The 23,096-nt window shown below is 32.6% G+C and overlaps 3 protein-coding genes across 4 annotated transcripts in view; 2 read left to right on the top strand and 1 right to left on the bottom strand.

The window, feature by feature from the left end:
* LOC131845213 (uncharacterized) overlaps nucleotides 1-2,754 on the top strand; it is a 64,215-nt gene extending 61,461 nt beyond the window's left edge. Inside the window, exon 4 of the mRNA XM_059194260.1 lies at nucleotides 1,821-2,754. Coding sequence (XP_059050243.1) covers nucleotides 1,821-2,419 — 599 coding nt within the window. The 3' untranslated portion in view covers nucleotides 2,420-2,754. The remainder of the gene's footprint in view (nucleotides 1-1,820) is intronic.
* A 2,831-nt stretch (nucleotides 2,755-5,585) lies between these two features.
* Nucleotides 5,586-13,421, bottom strand: LOC131844045 (protein D2-like). The gene is made up of 4 exons (XM_059192832.1): nucleotides 13,154-13,421; nucleotides 8,151-8,274; nucleotides 6,966-7,179; nucleotides 5,586-6,146 (listed from the first exon to the last, which is right to left on the bottom strand). Exons 1-4 carry the CDS (start codon nucleotides 13,322-13,324, stop codon nucleotides 6,008-6,010), a joined length of 648 nt encoding a protein of 215 aa, XP_059048815.1. The 5' UTR covers nucleotides 13,325-13,421; the 3' UTR covers nucleotides 5,586-6,007.
* Nucleotides 13,422-17,214: 3,793 nt separating this feature from the next.
* On the top strand, nucleotides 17,215-21,826 carry LOC131845574 (X-ray repair cross-complementing protein 5-like). 2 transcript variants are annotated; one of them, XM_059194658.1, is made up of 4 exons: nucleotides 17,215-17,526; nucleotides 17,689-17,992; nucleotides 19,382-19,537; nucleotides 20,134-21,826. In XM_059194658.1, exons 2-4 carry the CDS (start codon nucleotides 17,699-17,701, stop codon nucleotides 21,793-21,795), a joined length of 2,112 nt encoding a protein of 703 aa, XP_059050641.1. In that variant the 5' UTR covers nucleotides 17,215-17,526; nucleotides 17,689-17,698; the 3' UTR covers nucleotides 21,796-21,826. The 2 variants fall into 2 exon arrangements, with proteins under 2 accessions (XP_059050641.1, XP_059050649.1); XM_059194666.1 differs by lacking the exon at nucleotides 17,215-17,526 and adding an exon at nucleotides 17,530-17,617.
* The last annotated feature ends 1,270 nt before the right edge of the window (nucleotides 21,827-23,096 follow it).

The raw sequence follows: 23,096 nt of genomic DNA on the forward strand, positions 1-23,096 counted from the left end.
ATTAAAATGTTAAAAACAATTGCATTCATACATATAATTTAATGACAGTATCATTGTTCCTAATGATGTTATCAAGGTCTGGCATAATAAGTCATAGTTCAAAGGCCGGTGTTGTGAAAGAATGTACTATCCAATTAATATGCAAGAACAAAATTCTAATGCGAACGGAGGCCATTTAAAGATATGGGCATAGATTGAAGCTCTGAGGGACGCCATTATCAGTTGCTGTTGCTGAGATCGACACAATTTTTAATTTTTTTGTTTATAATATTTATTGCCCCAGATACAGATTAATATTACTTAGTATCGCTTTACTCTTTCTGAATATCTCAAATTTACTAACTTAACCGTATATTATGAGAAAATATTAAATTTCATAAAAAAGACTACAATTATGTAATGTTTAAAAGCAAATAGCTTTTCGGCGTCGTTTGTTGGTATGCATACTGTAATGAACACTTCATTGCTGAAATTCATATACAAAGATATAATTTATGATGTCTAGGTTAGGTATGAGGTTTCAGGTAATGTTTTCATTTATTCCGTTTGTATATTAGTAGGGATATAGTAAATCAAATTCTAATTTTTACTTCGTTATGATACAGGGATTACCCAAATTTCGAAATTATTTTTTATTAAAAAATATATTTCTGGAAATAATTAATTAAAATGTGTATTTGAAAAATATTAATGGTGAATAAATATAATCAGAAAATAATAATATCAGGACAATTTACACAGCGCCATCTAGTCCCAAGTTAAGCTACATAAATCTTGTGTTATGAGTACTAGATAACTAATAAATACATAGATATTTTTTTTTTCGTAAATATAATACGTATGTATTATATATAGAAAACACCCAGTCCGACACAAATAATCATACTCATGAATAAAATTGTTTGTGCCGTGCGAGGAATCGAACCCGCGACCATCGGAAGTAAAGCGGTGTGCCAAACCGCTAGATCACCGAGGCCGTCAATCAAATGAGATAATCATTTAATTAAGAAAGATCACTATTTCTTAATTAAGGGAATATCTCATTTTCCTGTATGCAAAACAATAATACCTTCCAATTTGTGGGTCGTGAATGATTGTTACTTCAACTTAAACAAACTGTTTGTATGCAAAGATGCGCGGAAGCATTACGTGCCTAGAATAACTACGTTCACGAATAGATAATTATCTGATGTAACTTGTACCTACATCTATTGACGAAACAGCCAGACAAATTAAATTTAATTACTAAGTAGTTTATAATAATTAGCTTTATGTTATAATTTTAATAGTATTTTAAAAAATATGTAATTATTTTATGATTAATTATTCGTTAATCGTCTAACTTATGCCTAGTATGTTCAAAATCGTACCGATTTTGACTTGGGAAGATTCACACTTTTAGGAATTTAAAATATTAAAAAACGCTTAAAAAAATGTCATGGAGAACTCAATATATTTTTTATGTTATGATATAATTATCAAGACCATTTAGTACTGAAGATAATCATATTGATGTGACGATCTCGGTGGTCTGTAATTTCGCACACTGCTTTACTTCCGATGGTTGTGGGTCGATTCCTCCCACGGTACAAACATTTGTATTCATGATAATGATTGTTTGTATCAGTGTGAGTGTTTCCTATGTATATATTTACATAAAAATGTATCTAAGTATATAAATCAGTTATCTAGTGTCCATAACACAAACTCTGCTTAATCGGGACTAGATGGTGCTGTGTGAATTGTTCAAAAATATTATTATTATAAATCCAAAATGTTATTATGATCACATTCAAATATTGTACCTTTTTCTATTTCAGTGACCGCTGGCTACGAGTCCGATCGTGAGGAGTGGAAGAACAGTCGCTCGCAATTCTCCACAACAGCGTTCGACAGTCTCGTGAGACCCAGTAAAATGACTGTAGCGTTTACACTTAGAAAACCCCAAAGATTGGAGCCGGTGCCACAGTATTATCGGTTATCCAGTGAACCGAAACTAACACCAATCACTTTTAGACCAAACAATTATATCCAAAGGCCACCGAGACTACCACGTCCAGTACCAGAAATGAACAGGAACCTACTCACTTCAGATCACAGGAAGTTTACGTCTCTTCAAAACTTAGAAATACCGAAGAAATTGAGCGAACCTAAGAAACAGAATGAGGTCAAGAAAACGAATTATTCAAACATTTCGCACAGAATCACAGGATTGACAAACAAACTGAGGGACCTTGGTAATCCTAGTAATACAATCGGTAGATTTAAGGCCCAATCACATGGGGATGTGGCTAACTTGAAGCCAGTTTTGAAGATGAATGGCCAAGATGGAGGAAAGCGATCAGTTATAAGGACTTGCAGTGTGGAACCACCAAAGAAAGTGACATTTAGCGCATTTGCAACAGTGCAAGTTGTCTAAATCTATTGTGAATATACTAATATGTATATTAATTTAAGATATTTGCCATTGGTTTTATTTAACAGTGGTGAAATATTTGTTTCATGCTAATTTGTATTTCAGCACAGAAAGGAGCTTCAAATTTTTGAACTCCATTTACAATTAATGTTTCTAGTATTTAGGCACTAATTTTTGTTGTTTTCTTTTATTAATTATGTTAGTTTATTGTTTCGATGTGGACAGGCCGGGATTTTTGTGTAAATAATTCATTACCTATATTTAAAAATACGTTTGAAGTACGTAGAAATAGCGCGTGTTTTTTTATTACCTTTTAATTTTCATAACTTTAATTTCATCAGTAATTTTACTTTTTTAACATCGCATTTTATTAATATTATAGTTTATATGTTTTGTAAAATAATAATTATATTAATACAATAGTGCTTAACTGACCGTATTTTGAATTTATAAGCAAATATATTTTACTGAAAATCTACTTAGTATAACTGTGTGATTTTAATTTCGGACCAACTCTCCAATGATTGAAAACAATGCTGCTAGAAACGAAGTAGACTGTGCGCAAAATATCTAGAGTTTAAAAACAATACAGCACAGACATAAGGAGAAAATACTGAAATACCTACCTTAATTTATATGAAACCTATATGTATAACAAGAATATAAAATTTACCTTGATATTACAAAAGTTATTTATTAATAACAAACTCCCTTAAATACTGTCAACTTTTAAAACTTTTTTATTTAAATTTTATCTAGAACTAATAACTGTAATTTAGTTTCAATCAGGCATTACCTAATTTAGATACAATCTTTACATAAATGTAGGGATATGCAGTTCTTTTAATCCACAATTAGTGAACGTTGCTGTTGCCTGTACTAGTGATATACTATTACCATCAGATGAGCCGCGTGCTTGTTTGCCACCCCGTAATATAATAAATACGCTGGCCGGGAACCATTAAATGATGACAGAATGAGAATTATGTCATGTTATTTGGAGAATATCTAGAGAAGATTTGTTATTATAAAATCGTTTTATGGAGTTTCCCAGCTTATTAATCCTATTACCTACATATATTTAATATTTACCTACTACTAATTAGTTTTAATTCCTTGCTTTATATTGATACTGATCTGACATTTTTTTTAAACTACAACGACCAAGTACGCTCTCCTGAATTGAGTTTGTATTAATGAAATGCCACCAATCTTACATAGAAGATTGCTGTCGGTCAGTTTCATATGAAACGCTAACGAAAGACCTACAATTTTACTTATTAAAAAAAACATATTTTGAAGTGTCTAAAGTGTACTTATACGTAGATACGGCATGTCTAAGATATTTTAGATTGTAACGAAATTTTTAAGTCGATTAATGAATTTATTTAAAACGATTTCTAGTCGACCGTTTATTTCATAAGTCTTCTTGTTCTGTAAATTAAACTTAAAACATGATTTTTATTTCTCCATTCTAATATTTCCTAATGTTAATATGAATGATGTCCTGTGTAACAAAATTGTGAAGGCCTGGAGCCATTATATTTTTAGATAAATTTTGAATTAACATTTAATAAAATGATGTAGATAAAAAGTAACGCGAAAGAAGTCATAATTATTTGTCATAGAAATAGGTAAATAATTAGATATTATAAAATCGATATTAATTAATGTAGGGATTAGAATTTTGTTTTATGATTTATTTCGTTGTTAATTGTATCTTGTTTCTACTAAGGATTTGTTTGAAAAATAATAAACTGTTACTTCTCTATACTTTGTTTTTTTTTGTCATTACCTCATAACTTATTGACGTATTGTTAATTGCAAACGTAGTCGCTAGATGGCGTTAAAATTTGAGAAGTGGGTAGTTGTTGTTTTGATTTCAAGTTTAAAATAGAAAATAAAGGCGGACGAGTAGCTAACTCGCCCCGGCATCGCACGAATGTACATGTATTATACACATAAAGCTTCTTCTTGAATCACTCTACCTACTAAAAAAAAACCCGCTTCTGCGTACTTTTAAAGATTTAAGTATACATCGGGACGGACAGACAGCGGCAGCGTCTTTGTTTTATACTATGTAATAATGGTGATATATTACTATATAACTGTCGTGTGTAACTATTTAGCGTTGCCACTAAACAGTATTGGTTTATAAATATTGTTTTGTGATGTTATAAAGAACTTTCGGTGTTAACCTATAATGTATTGATTGCCATTCCGAAAGACTAAGATACATTGAGATCTTATCCTGAATAAATTATCGCTTTTCAGTGGAGGGGTGATTTAAGGCAGTAAGCCTTAAATCACTCCTCCACTGAAAAGCAAAGCTGTTGGGGGAAGGGGATCGGTAGTAATGTGGACTAATGAACCCATTTCTAACAATGTACCATATCAGGTTGACCTGTACATGGTTTCTCCTGGAAACCATCGTGAAAAATTCATGATGAACTTACCACGATGAATTAACTGACCTGATGGCATGCTTAACTTATACATTATTTCGACTAGGTTGCACTAGCCGTAGTCACGAGCTGACTGGAGTAACAGCGATATCAATGTAGATAGGTGACAGGAGTTTTTTCTTCATCTACCGTCACTAGATTGTTTAACGAAAGTTCGCGACACACAGCACTCACGGTATCCGTACACTTATTGACTATTTATGCTACTGACCTTAGCTTGAATTTATTTATGACTGGATTCCACGCAGACGATAATTTTAAGCCATCCTCTCTGTTGAAATTGGGATGTTTTTTAATTTCAATCGCCTCCCGGACCATTCGTGGGTAATAGTGGCGATCAGTAGAGCGGACCTCAGGCGCATGTAGTTCAATCCAGTGATTTGTTCCAGCGTTCAGTAGATGATCGGCAATCGCTGATTTGTGTGGTTGTCGATTTTTAACCGCTTTGTGAGTCAAAGAGCACATCTCTTTGACTCACTCGGCTATTGATCGTTTTGTTTGGCCAATATAAGAGCATGTTAAGACCCGGTTAATAATTTAAATAATGTATATTAAACACGAAAGTTTAAAATGAACTATGGTTAACTAACGCAGACAGGTGCACCATCCCATTACCATCCATATGAAAAGCAAGCTGCTTAACTGCAGAGATAGATCACAGACTATTTTTTTAAAATATTTGTATGGAGTAAAACAAAGCTGCAAAATGCTTTACAAAACTTTATTTGATACTAACAACTTGTTGCTTAAAAAGCTAATAAAGAAATATGTTATACATCCGAAGGTCATACGAGATGAGACCTATATTTTAAATCATTCGTTTTTATCTTAGTGTTTGTCTGTACCTTATATATAAATGCTTTCGATTACTACTTTTCTTATATATAAATGCTTTCGATAACTGCTCTTGGAAGATCTATTAAATGCATTCGATACCTGCTGTATGCTTATATATTGCACGCTTAAAAAAACATTATTGATTTTATTAGTAAATTTGGAAAATAGACACTAATGCAAAAATTTTAAAGTACATATCACACATAGACCTTTGTTAATGAAATTTATTATTAAGCGTTCTATATATTGGCATACATACTAAGGTACATCAAACACGAAATCAGGAAGATTAAGCACCCAACTGTTTGTACAATATAGGCACGTAGTCGTCGAATTTCGCCTGATAGAAGTTTCCAGCAATGGGATCACCGAGATTATATTTACTGGCGAATTTCGCGATCGAGAACTGGCCGCGGTTATCGCCCGATCTGCAATGAAAAGAATGGTGACAATACTGTTAGGTAGAATTTATTTTATTTGTTCATTTATTTATATTTATATATATTTTATTTGTCCCCGGCGATAACATAAATTACCCATGAATTGCCCGAGGCCACCCGACACTTTTGTTCGATTCTCGGCTCAATCTAGTGTTAGGTTTTGTATATCTCTCTCCATTTGGTTCCAAGCTAGTGTTTTTTTTATACCACGAAACAAATTAGCATACGGCCTATTTGATGGTAAATGGTGACCGTAGCGTAATGGGTGGCTGAAACACCATCGGGCGTCAAGTGCGCGTTGTCGATTAATTATGTTATGGGTACTAGATAACTGATGTAAATACATCTTTTTTTGTAAATACATAATGAAATATTTATTATGTATTATATGTATGATTGATAATGCATCGCCCACGCGAATCTCTGTTTGTACAAGTGCCGGTTGTAGGGGTGGGTCTGGTGGTCTGTGATCCTGGCCCACAGAACCGGAGCTTGGGCAAACAATTCTAGTGATTATAAAGTCTAGCCCATAATTTAACCAATAATTTTACTGTAGATCACTATACAAAATGCGGACTAAGCTTGGCGTCACTCATTTACACTTAACACCTTGAGGTATTTTCTCCCAGTCAACCATAGGACAAACAGATTTATGTGGGCGGTGCATTATCAATTATACATAATACTTCATGAATTTTATATATCCCATACCACTATACCACATACTATTAATATCACTGTAAACCACTATGCAAAATACGACCTAATTTATACGAGGACTTTAGCATCACTCTTTAAGATACTTACGTATTAGTCAAGCGTGGTTCGTCGAAGTTCAACTTGGATGGTTGTTTGTACACTAGGTACACGTATCGGTGTAGCCCCGTGTCTGGCGGGGGACCGGACCCTACGTAGGCTGAGAGGGTTTCACCAGCGGCCACGTTGTTGCCGGGGATATTGCCGACCAACCAGTGGTGCCATTCACGGAACTTGGGTTCCTTGCGAGACGGCGCGTCAGGGTCTGAATTAGAAAAAACGCTGTTTCTTATCTTTAAAATCGATGACAATATTTATAGCGTGATAAAAAGCACCTCACTACTGTAGCATTGTATATAATGTGATGTGATGTCATTACTTAATATGTTTCCTATAATATGTAGGTAGTAAGTTTATTTGTTAAAGTGCTATATGGCTTATTAGTAACAAGTACACTCAACGCGGAGTCGTAACGTGGACTGCCTTTACACTTGATTACTTGAGTTAAATCTAAGTTATGTGGAGACGTAAACAAATGGAATGATGCCGAGTGTTAACAGAAATATCACAAGCGTAGGCACAATTTGTTGAAACAATTGTAGTGTTACGTTAATGTTAACAAGTGTTGTTGGCCCTCCAAATCCACCGAAGGAATTATGAAGCAGCTAAGCGCCAACTCCTGTCCGATAGACACATCTCTAGTATGGGTGATTGCTCACCTATAATTATGCTCTCAGATGATAGTCTTGTTAAAAAAACTAAGCTCAGGAAATGAAAGTATCTCAAATTAGTGTCGATTCTAAAAACTACTTACCTTCATTTATTAAGATCTAGTTATTGAAAATAAACTCAAACTTACATTAAACTACGATCCGCGTTTCAAATATATATGATTCATTATATTACAGTAACCTTGTTTAGGTTACTGTAATATATATAGCAGAAAATAATAAAAAAATATTTCAACCAGTAAGTTAGTATAAAAATTAGATATTAAACAGTAAATTATCATTACAATCAATATTATTTGAAATGAACAAATTTTATTTATTAATTTGTTTCCAAATATAATAAATTATGTATACAACACCATCCTGCTAACAATTGTGTAAAGACTTGCATTAATAATACCATATCGTATCACTAGATGGCGTTGTATGCAGTAATAAGCGATACAACGACAAAAACAAAATATAATTTTGAAAAAAGAATTGACTAATTAAAAAAAGGAGGTACCTGTCATGACAAGTGTGTAGAGTTGGTTCGGCGTAGCGTCCCAAGACACAGATGGTACATCCTTCACCTGGGTGGGAGTTAGTTCGTTGCCTTCATTAACTTCCACACCGCTCGCGAATTTCACCTGGAATTAGTGAATACTTTGGTTCAGTATAAATAATATAAAATTTCCCGTTTAGGACCGCCTGGAAACCTCCGGCTTAATCAGATAGGTGTGTTTAAGCCGGATGTATCGGGGCGGGACGGGAATTGAAGGATGTAGGTATATTATGTGCATCCGCATGTATTAACAATAATCATTGGCAGACTACAATTTAATACAATAGAATGAAAATTAAGTCAGATACGCCGGCCAAGTATCATGGTGAATTAACCAGGAATTTCTACTATCAAGTTAGTCTCCATATGATCCCATAGAAATTATTGTGGCAATCAAAAGATCATCTGGTCGATGAAATGATCTTACTACACCGGTGAATAATATTACATAATGTGATAGATTCACAGAATAGATTGATACAGACAAAAAAAAATCAAGTCAGATTGCTACTGTAACTGGGGAATCAGGTGACCAAATATAAATAAAACCAAATAGGAAGGTACGAGATCAAATGTCTCAATTTTCGTTATAAAAAAACAATTTACAATTCTAATTTTAAATTTATATGGAAAATTACCGCAGCATCAATGCCGGTGACCGGCCAGCGTTTTGATCATAGCAACAGATTAAAAATTATAATAAAATTCATATAAACAATATTCATCTCGTTTACATATATTCCAAAAAGTTTGAATTCAATATAAGGTTAATTTAAGTGATACATTGTTTTTTTCCGAGCGGAATCGCAATCTGTCTGTAATTGAAAAATGTTATGAGAGAATTCGCTATGATATTTCCACAATGTGTTGATAATTTGCTGAAGGTTACACGTTTGTAAAACATTGTATTGAATGTACTTGTATTGTTAAGTTAAGTCGACAATTTACTCGATGTAATGAGACATAATCAACTAGAAGTAATGCTTTTATAATAATATACTGAAGCTACTGATATAACCATATAGTATGACAATTATTATTATAACTTCTTCCTCTCAGATCATGCAAACACGCATATTATCTTATATATAAAATTATCAAGTCACAATGTTAGTTACCATACTCCTCCGAAACGGCTTGACCGAAATTTTATATACATATTCAGTAGGTCTGAGAATCGGCTGCTATCTATTTTATTTTTTGGACAAATTTTAGTTTTTGTATAATGTAGCATTAAACATACATATAACAGAAAAATTTCACCCTTCTACCATCAACCATTTTTTAATAGCGATATTAATTTGTCGATGTCAAATCAATATTTCCGGGATCAGCACATATTTTTTAATTTATGAATATGGAATAGTACCACCGCCTGTGCGAAACTACCGTCGCGGGACACTAGTGCATTTTTTTATTTTTATTACCGAGAATGGAAGGCCTACGCTAACAGTTTACGCTGACGAGGCACCAGTGCAGGATTATAGTATGAGCATGAGGTTAGGCGAGTCTATCGTGGCAAATTCACTAGGAATTTATCATCGTTTCAAGGAGAGGAACCGCGTGGAGTCAACCTTACTTTGTACATTGTTAGCAAAGTACTCATTCGAGCACATTACAGACAATCTGCTTCCCGCCATATGTGAAGTATTTTTTCTTATGGTGATAATAGAATGGTGCACCCACCTGCGTTCATGGTTTACGCTGGCGGGTCACCAATGGAGGATGATAAGATGAGCATGAGGTCAAGTGAGCCTATCGTGGCAAAATCACCAAGTTCAATTCAAAGTATCACGATGGTTTTAGGGGGAATTTCGAAGAGTGAACCTGACATTGTACATTGTTAGCAATGAATTCATTGGTAGTTGTAGAACGGATAGGATTCAATATCCCACCGAATTACGTGAGAAGTGTCACCAGTCGTCGTGTCCGACTGTTTGCAACCGCGTCGGTACGCAAGTAGTCCTCAAAGTAATTAAAACAAAAATAAATCAGGTCAATTCACACACAGCCATCAGTGTTTATGTAGTAGATAACTGACAAAAATACATAGATACAATTGTTTTTTCTAAATATCTATATGGTATACATAGAAAACACCCAGACAGATACAAACAATCATGGTAACGATACCAATGTTTGTACCGTGCGAGGAATCGAACCCATGACCATCGGAGGTAAGGCTATGTACCAAGCCGCCAGACTACCACTACCGAGGCTTCTGTGTATATCGCATATCGATAGCATCGGTGATCCAGCGTTTAGCATACTCGCTTATTTCCGATGTTCACGCATTCAATTCCTCGCATACAGACATTTCTATTCATGAGTATGTTTGTTTGTATTGATCTGGGTAATTTCTGTATGTATTTATATCAGTGTAATGTATGTATAACACAGATGTCATACAAAGAAGTGGATCTTAGTAATTGGCACTAATGGCTGCATTACTAGCAATATAGGTACCACGTCAGGTCTACTTCCATGTGACCTCACTAGAAATCAGCATCTAAATATATATAACTCAAAGGTGACTGACTGACATAGTGATCTATCAACGCACAGCCCAAACCACTGGACGGATCGGGCTGAAATTTGGCATGCAAGTAGATGTTATGACGTAGGCATCCGCTAAGAAAGGATTTTGATTAATTCTACCCCCAAGGAGATAAAATAGGGGATGAAAGATTGTATGAAACTTTGTCATTTTAAACCGATCGGGCTGAGACTTTGCATGCATAAAGCTACTATGACGTCGGCATCCCCTAAGAATGGATTTTGATAAATTCTACCCCTAAGAGGATAAATTAACGCGAGCGAAGCCGCGGGCAAAAGCTAGTAGTATATATATTTTTAGTGATTTCGCTAATGGTAAACGACAGCAAAGATCATTAGCGCTGGTGGGAGTAACATTCGTATCATTATCCATAAAAAATACTATACAATTACGTACGTTAGTCTAATATGATGACTTCATTAGCAAAAATCTCAACCGTAACATTGTACCTATTTCACGTACTATTAATGGTGTCATAAAGAAAAAGACTGTAGTTTTTATGGGTTTGGTTATAAAAAAAATGGGAAAAAAGCTAAGCGTGATTTTTTCGACGCGCTATGATAAACATGACGTATATTCGGAATTATATATATCAAGGCAAATACTATATTTACTACGTATTGTATCTTTGTCCAATTGAATACTATATTACGAGGGAAACTTCTAGATTTCTATAAAACAGTAAGTAGTGATACATTAATATACAGCAAGGGATTGTTAGTAATGTGGACTAATAACCCCATTGCGAGCAATGTATCATATCAGGTTGAATCCCACGCGGTTCCACCTAGAAACATTACAAATACCTGGTGAATTTGTCTGGAAATTTAAAACCACCGTGGTGACTTGCCATTAGGCAAGATGGACTAACCGACCTGACTTATGCTCGTTTTATCATCCTCGACTGGTATCCCGCCAAGGAAAACCGTTTGCGCAGGCGAGTGTATCTATCATAATTTAAGAGCCACGCTCTTGTCGGTGAAGTTCTTGCCACATTCCACGATCTTCCATCATGCTCTTTAAATTTTGATTCGACACGACACGGCTGTATTACAAGAAAACCATTCAATATTTGGGAATATTAATTGACGAATAGCTGACTTTCTTTTATTGTATTTTTTACATTGCACTGAATAAAATATTTTTCTTTCTTTCTTTCTTTCTTTCTTTCTTTTAGCAATTACGTTGTTAGAAATTATATCATAAACATATAAAGATATTTTAGTGAAAGTAAACCTTTCATTACGACCATGACTTAATTATTAGTTTACAATTTTGTTACAATTATTGTAATTTTTTTATGTTTACTTTGTTAGTAAAGTTTTAAAGACAGTTTTTAACTTAAACGCTATCGTGGTCATTGATTTTTTATTTTATTAATTTACTAACAAAGGATATAACAGAATAGCAGAGAGGGTGGACTCACTTCCCCTCTCCAGACCGTTTTGTCTTAATTATTACTTCAAAATTTCATTATAAGCAGAATATGTAATAGTTTATTAGTTAAAACAAATAAAGAGATTATTATTATTAGCTCGAAATTGTTTATAATATGTACGTGTGTTTATGATTTGAAAATAACCTTTTATCTAAATTCCAACATTTACCGTAAAGTTAGCACTGTATTGCTGATAATCTTTTCAAAGATAGATTACGGGAGATATATTTAAAGCATGTGATATAAATTCTCTAAAAAACTGGTTTCACTGTCTGATTTAGATAAATCTATTACAAAAATATTACATTATTAATCTTATAAAATCAATGCGCTCTCTCAAAAAATATATTAAAGAAACGATTGCATAGTAAAAAAACATACTCTTCATTCCTCAAGAGGAAAAGAAATTACCAAACATACATTTTTCTTGAAAATTAAATTTATGAGTTTTGAATTTTATTTTATCAGTTTTTATAGCTCTCTTATGACGCCGTCATTCCGTCTATTTTTTTTATAAGTCACATAAGCTGCCATCAAGAAGTGGGAAGAAAATAAATTATGAAGTCAATTAAATCAATTATTTTGTTGTAAATGTAACTGTATATAAAAAAAGATTCGATATGGAGTCGCAAAATTCGTGTATAAACGATATTAAGGATCCCATCTTTCTAGAAGGTGTCTTGTCTTACATTTTGTGAGATCAACATGAAAGTTAACAACTGTTAAAGTCACCACCTGTGAAATTTGGTAAAAATAACTAATATCGGTGTGACCTGTTTTATGAATGGCCTCTTATCAATAATTCGGTTTAGTCGTGGTTATGTTTCAATAGAACATTTAAATCGATATTGAGACTAGACTCCAGAGTAAATCTTATGGACTGTGTGGTGTACAACACCATTATTTGTTCTATTTTTTCCATCCAAATATGACATAATAAATAAAGTTTTAAAAACAAATAACTCTTACCGTTACGAGAGCAGATGGCGCCTTGGAGACGACATCGGGCACCACCTGATGGGCCTCGAACGCCTTCGCCACCGTCGACATGGCTCTCGCTAGCACCCTAAAATTGACCATAGTGCTGTCGGCTATCAACAAAACAATCGCACATCTCAGTATCGTGCCAGTTCCAATCATTGTGGGACGATCACAAGGCTAATGGCGGTCGAACGACGTGGTACTGAGATTGCGTGAACAGTTACAACCAGTTATATAGTGGTTTGGTAGAGACAAGCTTACATATTAAAGTCTTGCAGAGACGGGGGACATTTTGTACGCAAAGTATCAAATCCTTTTTAGAGGTTATTACATTATCAAATAGATTATTATTAAATGGGTACATAAATTATTAACCTAATATATAAAATGACGTTTGTTAGTCTCGCTAAAACACGAGAATGATTGGACCGATTTGGTTAATTTTGGTTTAGTCAAAAATATTAAATACAACAATTTTATTTTCCTATACAAACTATTCGTACCTGTCATACAGGGTCCGTTAAGAATTTTATAATCTTCAAAAATCCTTCAACATATTATTTAATCCAAATGCGAAACGGAGTTCGCGGCGTCACGCTAGTGTATACATAAAATTATGAATATATAGAGCTATATTTTTCAGGATTATTTGTAATGGGAAATAGTTATCTCGAGCTAGTAATGTTGTGTCAGATTGACCATGCAGTCCTTGCGGTCCGCCATGGAAATCATCCTAGTTAATTCGTGGTGAATTCACCAGGATAGGCTTTACTATTACGGCTTATAGAACTAATTTCAGAAGTTCGTGTCATTTTCTGTGTATTTTATATTTATAGCTATTAATGTACATACATTTGATAATGTAATAACCCCTTTTATGTCAGAGCACACAATGAGAGAGACGCGATGTAGAAATTGTAGCAGGTAAGTACCTACTACTATGGAGGAGAAAATGTACGCCGAGAAACGTTCCTCGTCTGCGCAGAACTTATATATGATCGTTCTATGCCGGTACAAGATTGATCATAATGGATCATATCAACTAGTAAATGGGCGGAAATTATAACTTAAAGTTCTAAATTTAGCAAACAAACAAAAAGCTAGCATTATTTCTAGGGTATTGGTGAAAACCTTATAATATTACTATTTTACTCTGAATTCAGTCAGAATTTCATAAGTATGTGAGTTAGAACATTGCCCAAATCGGTAAAAAGTTCTAGAATTTACTTTCCTCATAACAAAATCTGCTCTCCTTTTCCTCTTTAAGATATTAACATTATGGTATACACTATGTATTAATGGAAAAACATGTAATGTAATAAATATATTTTTCTAATATTTTGAAGTTTTTAATAAGTATATATATATATACTAGTTATATTAATGATAGTAAATCCAGAACTTACAGCAATGCTTGTTACAAATAGACTGCATAAGTAATTATTATAATTGCTTACTGTGTTGATGTGAGTATACCAGCGAATGTCAACCTTTTGGTAGACAAATAATAATAACCCTGGATAATTCATACAGTGCCATCTAATCCGAAACTATGCTTAAGCAGAGGTTGTATTTTGGGTACTGGGCAACTGATATAAATATTTAAATATATTTTTTATATAACTCATACAGTTAGACCTATACAAACAATAATACACATGACTACAAATGTTTGTATTCTGCGATGAATCAAACTGGTGATCATCGAATCTAAAGTGGATTGTTAAACCGAGATCACTTTGTAGCAAAATGTGATAAAATCTATCCTAGTGTCAATATATACAGACATACACACTTTCGCATTAAAATTGATATAGAATATACATAACTGCTGAATTATTATTCAGATTTTTCAATTTTCATCCCATTTTTCAGTTGTCATATGGGATATGAAAATCTAAGTAGTGAGTAAGAACTAGTAACTGCATATCTTTTTTGTATCATCCAATTATGAACTCAGGACTTCTGAGAAGTTGTAAGGTAGGAAACCCACAGGAACACAAAACACTGTGCAACAGATATAATAGAACCCTATAACAATTTATTAAAGAATTAAAAAAAAAAGAGTAGATGTAGACTGGGCTGCAGATAATAAGTCCTCCAGAAAACAAGTGTAGCACTTTCAACAGATGATGTCTGCAAAAGAGGCAATTTACCTAAAAATATTATTTGAAGATCTGAGCATTTTGCAACAAACTGAAGTGACAAATAAGCGGGGCTACAGTTCAGTGAGAATCCTATAATCACATTGAAATCAAATCACATGAATTTAAAACTATACTTTATTTGTGATAGTGTTAAGGAGCAACTCAAGTAAAAGAACATAAAAATAATGAAGGCTGAATTTCTTACTAAAGGACTATCTGGCCCACAGCTGTCACGACTGAGAACTTTATAATAATAGTGTTCTGAGGGGTTTGTTGATGACATTGTCACAACACTACTCATATTTATGTCACATTTTAATATGGTAATTTATACCTTGTCAAGCATTGTTACAGAATAAATATTAAACGGACTTAGACAGCCTTAATGGTATAACACATTAGCATATATGCACACCTTATTTCTGATGGTTGTGGGCTCGATTTCTCATATGGTACAAACATTTGTACTCATGAGTATGCTGTGGTCTGGGTGTTTTCTATGTATAATATGTATGTATTTACGAAAAAAAATTATGTATTTGTATTAGTGTTATGTATTTGTGTCTAGTAGTACTCATAACACAAGCTTTATCTAGCTTAACTTAGGTCTAGATGGCATAGTGTAAATTCTCCTGAGATTTATTATTATGTAATTAATTGTTACAGAACAAATATATAATAGGATCGTCAACACGCACGTGACACCCTGGTGTTTCAGGAGCCCATAGACTACGGCACTCGTATATCAGGAGACGTACCGTATGCTTGTTTCCCAACTACGTATGTAGTATAAAAAAAACAAAACAAGTAGATCTTTATTCTTTAACCACTGTAATCTTTTAAATAAATATTTTATCAAAACAAGAGGTTTTTTTTTCAAAGATCAAGCATAACAAAATTATTATCGACAAATACATTTGTTTTGGAAGAAATTAAAGGTCAGCAATTATACCTACAATACATTTTTACAGTACCTCATTACTGTTGTCGCCACTGATAACAGTTAATATTCACTTGTAAAAATAAACATTACGTAACAACAAACTTTTAGAAATAAAAATGAACAGTGCGTGACCCACCAAATCATTTTAAATTATATTTTAATAGTAATGTCATTATGTATAGTTAAAGTGAACTAAATTATCTTACCTAAATTAAATAGACCAGATACTGAAAATAGCAAGCAATTATTATATATTACGAGCAATATACATTCATATATTATAACCTAACCGGCTCCAACTGTTTAAATCACAGACCACAGATAAAACAGACAGAGAGTAAAAACTCACAGATAAAGAGTAAAAAAAAAAAAGAAACATATTGTCCCAATCACATAAAACAGAAGATTGGACAACATAGGTACTTAGATGAATAATACTGGCAACATACAACACAACACAATTCCAAACGAAAGATGTTTTTTTTATTGTGATATTTAAATGCCCTCATGAAACTTAATTATAAAGGAATCTGTCTCTTTTGCAAAATTTGCCTAAACAGTAAAAAATGCTCAAGATATCAAATAGATTAAGTTACGAGTATGATTCATATTTTCAGTATAATACTTATAAACAACATATAAAATAGGCTTGGCATTCAGCTCATTCGATTTATTGTTAAAAAATATTATATACATATCTAACGACAACTATATTTTCATCTATTGACTTTTGTGATACGATAACGAATATAATTTTTATTCAATTCTAGCACAGATAACATAATATTACATATAGTAGTACTACTAATATGTAATATTATGTTATCTGTGCTAGATAGATGTTATAGCGAAAACATTATTGACATTTTGATTTAATAAAGATATATACCTAATCCATCCATATATTACGTTTCTTTTGATGTCTTCATTACACACTGTACCGTAATTTTTAATAATTGAATCTGGCAATGTTTGCTAATGATTGTCTATTTCACAATATTTTGTAATTTATGTTTTAAATTCTACTAAGAACAAGAACCAACAAGTTTTCATACCATTGCATATAAACAGAGTATTTTTCCTCAAGTGTATCGTGAATGGTATCCGACTCAGTAATATGACTGATCTGTGAATACTTATTACTTTTTTATTATGGACTGTTGAGATATCCAGTTTCGAATTTGTTACATATAATTATTTTGTTTGTATTGTCTCATTAAATAAAAATCTAGTGTAAAATACGAGTACATAGATTTATATACGTATTTTAGGTATGTAATTTCAGTTTGAATCAAATATAGAAATATTTATAAACACCGTCTAGTAACTTTACAAACTTAAATTTTAATAAATAAAATACATGTAAGTAATTAGGATATTTTGTTTTAAGTATGATTACATGTTTGGTATTAATTAATTACATTTAATTGTAGAGAAAAGAAAATGCCGCCTAAAATAGATCAAGCTTCAATAATTATTTTGGATATTGGGAAAAATGTTGCTTTACCAGACGAAAAGGTCGGAAGTTTTTTTGACAAGGCGAAGGCGTGCGCGGCTCGAGTTTTGGAGCGAAAAATTATGAATCAAGGAAAGAGCCTTGTCGGCTTGATACTGTTAGGCTCAAAAAAGACACAGAACAATATGGCAAAATCGTCTGATGGGAATTTCAAGTACATAGAAATGTTAGCCGAGTTACAATCTCCCAGTTGGGAGATGATTCGTAATTTACCAAACACCGTGAGTAAATATCACTTATTCCAGCTTCAGGGCATTATGACAAATTATTGTTAATAGTAAATATTTCATTTAAGTTATTTTATCAGTACATTTATGTTTATTTAATTAGTCTCCATTTCAATAACAGACTTCCAAATTCTTATACCTAAATAATATGTGTGTATTAGGTATGAAATACAATTTTTTGATATTGTAGATATAGTCAATTACATATCCCATAAATAATAGTTCAATATAATACAATTACAAGAATCAGTCTTTATTTTACTGCAACTATATTTTTTATTCAAGAGCATCGCTTATTGATTACCCACAATATAGCAATTCATGGATATTACACACGATAAGCGACACTCACTGCTCTAGTGATGTACAAACACTTGACAGATACAACATACAGATGCCGTTGACAACTGTCCGTTTTATTCTATCATGAAGGACAGAATAATATTCTATACATGAGTCCAATGCCACAAAAGCTTTAAAATTCATCTTGAGACTATCTACTTCAATATTGGATACTCTGCATTCAAGTTTTCCTCCTGGTACAACTGTGCTATATCTATTTTTTTTAGTCGTCCTTGTAATGAAAGAGAATTAATGTTTAATTATAAATAAAAAATAAACTTAATATTCCTCTTTTAAAGTCATGTTTTTGATGACAGCAGATTCAACATAAAAAAATGTACTGTCAGAGTTAAAAAGTATGACTAAGTTATATGATGCTTAAAAATGAAAAAATATATAAGTATTTGATAAAATTGTATTCTTACTCATTCATACTCATATCTTCCATGTGACATGGGCAATTTAGTATATATTGATGTGTGTAAAAGTATATCAGTTTAGCTCACTGCTTTACTTCTGATGGTTGTGGGTTCAATTCCTTGCACAAAGCAAACATTTATATTCATATGACTGTCTGAATCAATGTGGGTGTTTTCTATACATATTATGTACAAAAGAAAAAATATATCTGAATATCAGTTGTCTAGTATCCATAACACAAGCTCTACTTACCTTGGGTCTAGATGGCACTATCAATTGTCCAGGATTATTTATTTATATTAACTCTTAGTGCTATACCAATTCATCATAATACAACTAGGAACTAATTGGCAAACTGTACAATTTTGATTAGTAACAAGCTAATAAGATATTGTATTAATTATTATTCACATTAATAAAGGATATTTATAAATTTAGTTATTAAAAAAACACCTATTTTTCTTTATAAATTGATATTTATTCCAAACTTCAAATAAAATGTGCATCATATTTAGGACCTATTGTTGTTGTTTGTTTGATTTGATTTGGTTTGATTGTGTTGACCACTTCATGTAAATTTTTATACACTTATACTAAATACCACTTAATGTCCTGTTACAGCCTTCCAATAAGAAAGGTGACTGGATAGATGCTTTGATTGTTGCTGCAGACCACTTTAAGAATGGAATAAGTGGTGTCAAAATAGCAGAGAAAAAAATTATACTAATGACTAACTTCAAAGCACCAACTTATGCAGATGCTGTTGAAATTGAGCAAGTAAGACATTGGTCCAAATCCATAAAGTAATGAATAATAATATTAAGTGCTTTATGCTGAAATGTAAAAAATAGAATTTAAATTAGATACTAATTTTATATACAAAATATTAATTGTGTTACATTCTGCCATATTTATTTAATGTATTGATGTCTCATTAAGTGATGAAACTCATGTGCACTTGTATTGTCCATGTTAAGTGCAAGTGTGCAAATAAATTTGCTAACAATGATAATAAAACCACTGTCTTCTTTTATTTATTGTTACTTACTAACAAAGAATTATTTAGTTTAGTTTCAAATAACATTAGTTCATGGCAGGTCACCATCATGACATATTCACCAGTAACTTATCTCAATGGTTTCCATAGGGAACCACATGAAGGTCAACCTGACATGGTATGTGGCAATGAGTTCATTAGTCCACATAACTAACGATCCAAATCCCCCAGAAAACATTATTAATGTAATTACAAATAATTTTGGTAGTAAATAATGCATCTGTATCAACTAAGTTACACAGTCAAGGTCAACTGACTGACTTGTAATATTGAGAAAGGTAATGTGAGATCTAGTTGGTACCTTTTTTTTGTCCAGGTATGCAATGGATTTAAAGAAGAGGAATTCGAAGTTGATGTAATTGGACCCGATATTTATGAAGACTTCGAAAAATTTGAAGGTGATTACAAAATAGCTCGTCATTTTGTCGAAAACACTGGTGGTGCAACAGCAACATTTGATAATACAATGAGATATCTATTGTTCCATAAAAAGAAATCTGTTGGTGCAATGCCATGGAACGTTGATTTAAGTATAGGACCAAATATTAAAATACCTGTTTCTTCATTTATTAAGTCCAAAGATGAACCTGCTGTAAAGAAATGGGGAAAAGCTGTGAAAGATTCTATGAGTAACACGGCTAGTTCTGCAGAAGCCATTTTAAAACACAAAACATATGTAACAGAAAACCAAACCGTCATTCAAAATGATGACATAACAAAGGGTTACTATTATGGTCAATATATTATTCCCAATAGCAATATTTATGAAACTCCATATGAGTCTGGTGAAAAATGTTTGTCAGTTTATGGGTTTACTGATGTAAATAATATCAAGTGGGAAAACTTAAATGGTAATGGTATATCATATGTATTTGGACGAAAAGACGATAAGAAAGCTCAATATGCAGTAAGATGTCTTGTAGAATGTCTACTTGACCAGAATTTGGCTGCTATTGCTAGACGTGTATATAATAAAGGCAATGCACCCAAAATGTATGCTCTATTCCCAGTAATAGATACAAATAATTATATTTGTCTATCAATGATTGAAATTTGTTACAAAGAAGACATAAAATATATGGCATTTCCAGTTACCAACCTTAAAAAATATGAATGTACAAACAAGCAAGTTGAAGGTTTTAAAAATCTTATAAAAGCAATGAATTTATCTAATGCGTATGATGAAACATATGATGATAGAGAAGCATTTCCCATTGCAGAAACAGTCAGTCCATCTGTACAATATATCTTAGATTGTATAGCATTTCGAGCAATGAATCCTGAGAAACCTCTCCCACAGCCTAGAGATGATATCATGATGTTATTCAAAGTACCTCCATTGGTAGAGAAGAGAAGCAGGGATCCCCTTAATAATTTAAAAGATTTGTTTATTTTGAAAAAGATAGAGCATAGAGTAAAGAATCAAAAAGATAATAGAGCTCCACTATTGGATAGTAAGGATGACCAAACAATAGTGGAATTCAAAGATCCATCTAATGATATACCAAAGGTCCATCTGAATGCAGCAAAAGGAAATGAAGTAATTGGCATTGGAACAGAAAATCCAATCATGGATTTTGAAACTCTGTTGGATAAACATCAAACAGTGCCTGACCTTTCATCACAGATGTCTACCGCTATTGAACGTCTATTCTATAGTAATTTTGATGGAAACTTTGGGAAAGCATTGAACACACTAACATATTTTAGGAACAAATGTGTTCAAACTGATCCATCATGTTATAATAATTGGTATATGCAGTACAAAATATCACTAGCTGAATGTAGTAATGATGATATACTAAAAGTTATTAATGACAAGAAATTAGGTTTTATTTTGAAAGAAGAAAATGTTTTAAGTACATATGAAAGTCCAGATAGTCATGAAGAGAGTCAGTTGTATGAAAATGATACAGTTCCTGATATGACCGAGGTAACTGTAAAATCAGATGTTCATGATATGTTTGATGAGATGTAGATTATTTAAATTATTTGATTCAATAAATAAGTATTTTCTAAGTATATTATTTTATTTAAATAGCGTAACTAATAAAAGTGACTTAGGTAAGTACCCACCCAAAAAAACTCCCTTAAGGAGACTTCCACATAATAATAATAATAATCTCAGGACAATTCACACAGCGCCATCTAGAGTCAAGTTAAGCTAGCTGAAGCTTGTGTTATGGGTACTAGACAACTGATACAAATACATAGATACTTTTTTTTCTTAAATACATACATATACATAGAAAACACCCAGACCTATACAAACAATCATACTCATGAATACAAATGTTTGTGCCGTGCGAGTAGTAAGGCGGTGTGCTAAACCGCTAGACCACCGAAGCCGTCAACGGTGTAGTTAACTATAGTATAAAATATTAGTTATTAAAATTATTCTATATTTTCCGCTTTCCTTTGGAAAAGTTGTTCACTTCTATTAGTAGGTATACAATAGTACTATCACTAGCTTTGGGCTTGATAAACCCAAGGGTTTATGTAGCCTAAACGACTGACCTTGTATAAAATGCTGAGGACTCTACAGTATTCAATAATTTTTTAATCACTATTAAATTACTAGTATTATTTATTGTAAACTGTATATATACAGTTTATACAATAGGATAGCATTAATGTAGGAGTGCTATAAAGAGGCAGATTACTCGACATAATTATCAATAGATCTGCAGAATGACTTAACAATGGTATCGGGACCAACTCGAAATGCATCGATTATAAAATTACATATTTCGCACGTCTAAGTTTGCGATCGACAACAGATTTTATTGTCTATAAATTGTCAAATTGGTATAAAATTTATTTACGACCGCCTAGCGGTCGGTTTAATAGCGGCCCAGCTTTTTCCACGTGATCACAACGGCTGGGCCGCTATTAGTAATATTCTAAGCCATTTTTTCCCGTAAAATGTAAAGGATGAAAAATGTTTATTGTGGGTTATCCGTAAGAGACAGATATATGCCTTCGCGGACCTTTTTGTTGACCTTTTTGAGATGTACACTACTGTAGTACATTATTTTTATTAACTCGTTGGGTTCAGCCAGCGTTCGCAATGTAAGCGTTATTTGTTATTAGTAGTCATTAGGTAGTTATTCAATAATTAGTCATAAATGGCTGTATGGGGCGAGCCCATTTGCCTTTCCGAAACTAAAAAAATAAAAGAAATGTCAGCGTCGTTGCAAATGTCAAATATTATGAAGTCTGCCTTTACCTTTATTGGACAAACAACCAAAAAAATAATAATAAGTCGTTCAATACAAA

Source organism: Achroia grisella, unplaced genomic scaffold (assembly GCF_030625045.1).
Source record: "Achroia grisella isolate CSIRO2021 unplaced genomic scaffold, CSIRO_AGI_Agris_v1 utg109, whole genome shotgun sequence".
Lineage (NCBI taxonomy): Eukaryota > Metazoa > Arthropoda > Insecta > Lepidoptera > Pyralidae > Achroia > Achroia grisella.

Coding starts and splice junctions, on each gene's coding strand:
- LOC131844045 (XM_059192832.1), bottom strand. CDS start 13,324: ATGATTGGAACTGGCACGATACTGAGATGTGCGATTGTTTTGTTGATA. Junction 8,275..13,153: donor CGCCATCTGCTCTCGTAACG/GTAAGAGTTATT, acceptor CACTAATTCCAG/GTGAAATTCGCGAGCGGTGT. Junction 6,147..6,965: donor GAACCACGCTTGACTAATAC/GTAAGTATCTTA, acceptor TTTTCATTGCAG/ATCGGGCGATAACCGCGGCC.
- LOC131845574 (XM_059194658.1), top strand. CDS start 17,699: ATGCCGCCTAAAATAGATCAAGCTTCAATAATTATTTTGGATATTGGG. Junction 17,993..19,381: donor TTCGTAATTTACCAAACACC/GTGAGTAAATAT, acceptor GTCCTGTTACAG/CCTTCCAATAAGAAAGGTGA. Junction 19,538..20,133: donor ATGCTGTTGAAATTGAGCAA/GTAAGACATTGG, acceptor TTTTTTGTCCAG/GTATGCAATGGATTTAAAGA.